Source organism: Microtus ochrogaster, unplaced genomic scaffold (assembly GCF_000317375.1).
Source record: "Microtus ochrogaster isolate Prairie Vole_2 unplaced genomic scaffold, MicOch1.0 UNK106, whole genome shotgun sequence".
NCBI lineage: Eukaryota > Metazoa > Chordata > Mammalia > Rodentia > Cricetidae > Microtus > Microtus ochrogaster.
Window position 1 is genome coordinate 102,530 of NW_004949204.1, and position 3,902 is coordinate 106,431.

The window sequence follows — 3,902 nt, forward strand, 5'->3', positions numbered from 1 at the left end:
CTCTCTCTCTCTCTCTCTCTCTCTCTCTCTCTCTCTCTCTCTCTCTCTCTCTCTCTCTCTGTGCGTGTGCACACGCACATGGCACATGGCATGACACACATGCAGCTTTTGGGAGTTAACTTTCTCCTTCCACCATGTGGGTCCCAGGGATAGGACTAGGAAGTCAGGCTTGGCAGCAACTTTCCCGCTGAGCCATCTCACAGGCTCAAAATCATCTTTCTCAATAGCCCTGGCTATCCTGGAACTTACCATGTAGACCAGGCTAGCCCCAAACTCAGGGATCCATCTACCTCTGCCTCCCAAGTACTGGGATCAAAGGCACATTCTACCATGCCTGGCCATAACTGTTCTTTTTTAAAAAACAGTACCAAGTCCAAAAGTAGCTTTAAGACTCCCCCCCTCACCCCCACTTGTGTGTCTTCTTCAGTCCTAACAACCTGCCAGGGAGCCAGGCAGAAACTGTCCTCCCGGTTGTCAGAGAAGCGAGCTTGGAGATTTGGTGACGCTCCTCCCCCTCTGCCAGACCAGCTTCCTAAGACATGACTGAGGGGCTCTGTGAACGGGGAGTGGATTCTGTGCTGTCTGGGGTATCCCTTCCTGCGATAAGTGTAACTCGTACCCATGGACTGGGCAGAGGAGGAAGGGGTGATGCTTTCAGGGAGGTGCTGAGTCCCAGGCCATGAGGGTCATGACAGTCTCCAGTCCCTTGTCCAAGTGTAGGGGATCTATGACTCCAAGCTGGTCTCAGGTCCCAGGCCACACCTGGAAGGTAGAGGGCATGAATCTTGGCATCATGCTGGCTTCTCAGCCCACCATAGGACTTAGACATTTGGAGACATGTGGTCTTTGTGTCTATGGATGTTTCTGTGTACAAGAGGATGGAGATGAAGAGCAGGGGCAAGGACAGATTGAGGAAACAAGAGAGGGGACGGGGAGGGGGAAGGGAGAGACTTAAAGGGGGATGGGTGGGGGAAGATGAGAAATGCCACCGGAAGTCACTTCCTGAAACCAAGCAGGAATCCCTGGCAACCTCCAGACTGAGGCCTCTCTGATGTGGGGAAGCAATGCTTGCAGGGGTTGGGATTGTGGGAGAGCCAGCATCTGCACTTGAGCTCTCCCAGAAGGCAAGGAAATGACCTCCACCCTCTAATTTCCAGGTAAATGCTGAACTGCAGATTCCTCCAACACAAGGCTTCCGGATGCCCACAAAATAGAGGTGTATCTGCAAAGTCTGGAGTCAGAGTCCACACTGGTCACCCTAGAGCCTGGGCCCACCCTGGGTCTTCCAGATCTGGATCTGCCTGCCAAAATAAGGCAGCTGCAGTCCCCACAGTTCTAATAAAGATTTTGAAAGCTTAGGTTGAATGCCTTTAAGGAGGCCAGTCTAGATGGACGAGGACCCTTCCCTGAGTGGCATGAGGGAGTTTTGTCCCTAGGCTCACAGTGCATTTAGATTAGCACCGGGTTCCCTTCCTGCCCTTGGGGAAATGCTGGTTTCTGTGGGTGGAGGCAGGCTGGTGAAGTTGTGTGCCTTCAGATTATCCCCAACCTGAAGGATGGTCTCCATACTCTGGGGCCTCTGGGTCCACCAAGGTGTGCCCTCTGGGCTGCGAAGCTAGGCTCCTCCATCAGCAACCGGGACTGGCAGCCTTCGGCCTGAGGCCCACCTTAAATGCTGATCTACAAGAGGTTTTTGTTTTCAAGACAGGGTTTCTCTGTGTAACAGCTCTGGCTGTGGTGGAACTAGCTCTGTAGACCAGGCTGGCCTTGAACTCATAGAGATCCACTTGCCTCTGCCTCCTGAGTGTTGGGATTAAACTCCTGCTCCACCCCTGCCTGGCCTACCCACAAATTTTGCCTCCCTTCCTCCCCCCCCCCCCCATTCTCCTCATGCTCCACTTAGGACTCAGGGCTTGATTTATTTTATTAAGAGAAAAATTAGACTCAAGAAAAGCAACAGGCAGACTCGCAGAGGCAGAAGAGCAGCGCTCATAGTGTAGCTCCTGGCTGTGGCTGCCAACAGGCTTGACAGGGCCGCCTTCAGGACGGCTAGGACACTGGGTTCCCTCGTAGAGCTTGCGCACTGGCCGGCACACACTGGCCTAGGCAGAGGAAGCCCAGGGAAGTGATGCTAAGCCAAAGCTGCTGCGCAGAGTTGAGGGAAGGAGGAGGAACCAAGAGGAGAGCATGCGCAGAAGCAGCCGGCTCCTGTGGCCTTGTTCCGGCTACTCTGGTGTGTGGCTTCTGGTGGCCTTTCTGGTGCTTCCCACTGGTTCCTGCCTATCCAAGCTTTCAGCACTGCCCCATGTTCCTTGGTTGATTTCACTGGAGCCTTAACCGAAGATCTGTAATGTTCAAAGGATAGTTGGGTCCCTGCCACTCTGGGAGCTGGACCGAGGAGCGCGTTATCATAGAATGTGGGGCATGGGGTATCTGCCTTTGGATGCCACCGATTACAACTGTGCTCCAGACCCTAGGCAGGACTGGGGCAAGACCAGGCAAGCAGCAGTTTGGGTGTGGGGTGAGGATGGTAGCCCAGCAAGCAGGTGTCTTGCTCAAGGCTGGCAGTGGAGGTTAGGGCTCCTCAGAGAGTTGGGAAAGAGTCCAGGTGAGGGAAGGCAAAGCAGCAGCCCCTGGAGGGATGCTGGGGCGGGGCAGGGCGGGGGATACTTCAGGCCCCTAGGAGCTTCTTGACCATGTAGCCTGGGAGGCTGTAGAGGAAAAGGCCAAGCATGAGCAGCCCCAGTAACGCCAGCACGATCTTGATGATCAACCACTTGTACCGGGTGCAGATGAGGTACTTTATAGACTTGAGCGGGTTCAGGAACCAGACGAAGGCCGTGTCAGGCCGGCTAGGGTGGGGAGAAGATGGGAAGAGCCTGTCAGACAGCAAGCATGAGCCACCCACGCAGGGCTCCTAGCTTCACTGTTCTTCTACAGGCAGTGAGTGCTGGAACCAGGGTAGAGCCCGTATCTAGTATCAGACTACCGGCTCCCAAGCTGTATCCTCTCCGTGAGGCCTCTTCTGCCCCAGCTCTGCCCTGAGCCCAGAGGGCAGTTTTTGTCAGGGACAGCCACCTAGCCTCATGCTGATTGCTTGCACTGATGAACTGAAGCAGAGGCATTGCAGGCCATGCGTGTTCTTCTTGAGATCTTGTACTTAGCATTTCATGCAGGCTCCTGTCTCCCTATAGTCTCAGGAAATTAGAATTGCTCAACTTCCTTCCTGTCCTTCCTCCCTTTCTTCCCTTCCTTCCTCCTCCCTTCCTCTTTTGGAACAAGACCTCAATTATCCTAGGCTGGCTTTGCACTCACTATGTACCCACAGATGATCTTTGACTTATATGCCTGCCTCTGCCCACCGAGGGCTAGGATTATAGGCCTACATTGCTATCCATTTATAAAGTGCTTGGTGTTAAAACCAAGGCTTTTTGCTTGCTGGGCAGGCATTTCACCAACTGGGCTACATCCCTAGCCCCTAAACTCTCCCTTTCTTATATAATGCCCATATCAAGCATCCACACAGCTTGAGTGCCATGCCTAACTCTCACCAGCTTGCCCACCGTCAGGGTACGAACATGCCCTGCCTCCGGCAGTTTCCTTGCTGATGTCCTTGTCAGCCTTTACTCTCTGCAACTTGTACCACAAGATCAGCAGGTTCCATAAAATGTCACAACATAAAGTGTTGGGTTCATATGTGTGCCAGTGGGCATCTCTGTGTACACAGATGGAGGCCAGAGGAGGACATAGGGATCCTTCCATATCACTGTCCTTAGGCAAAGGTCTCTCTCTCTCTCTCTCTCTCTCTCTCTCTCTCTCTCTCTCTCTCTCAGAACTTGGGCTAGTCTGGCAGCCAACAAACTCCAGAAATCTTCCCATGTTTGCCCCCAACAGTGTTGCTA

At 53.5% G+C, this 3,902-nt stretch overlaps 2 protein-coding genes across 6 annotated transcripts in view; one reads left to right on the forward strand and one right to left on the reverse strand.

Annotated features, from left to right (window-relative positions):
• Drc1 (dynein regulatory complex subunit 1) overlaps positions 1–1,358 on the forward strand; it is a 35,754-nt gene extending 34,396 nt beyond the window's left edge. For all 3 annotated transcript variants that reach the window (XM_013355236.2, XM_013355237.2, XM_026778120.1), the window contains one exon: positions 1,158–1,358. In XM_013355236.2, the coding sequence (XP_013210690.1) occupies positions 1,158–1,214 (57 nt within the window). In that variant the 3' untranslated portion in view covers positions 1,215–1,358. The remainder of the gene's footprint in view (positions 1–1,157) is intronic.
• Positions 1,359–1,905: 547 nt separating this feature from the next.
• Otof (otoferlin) overlaps positions 1,906–3,902 on the reverse strand; it is a 94,620-nt gene continuing 92,623 nt past the window's right edge. For all 3 annotated transcript variants that reach the window (XM_026778114.1, XM_026778115.1, XM_026778113.1), the window contains exon 47: positions 1,906–2,852. Coding sequence is in view for 1 of the 3 variants with exons in the window: in XM_026778115.1 (XP_026633916.1) it covers positions 2,672–2,852 (181 nt within the window). In the remaining 2 variants the exon portion in view is untranslated. The remainder of the gene's footprint in view (positions 2,853–3,902) is intronic.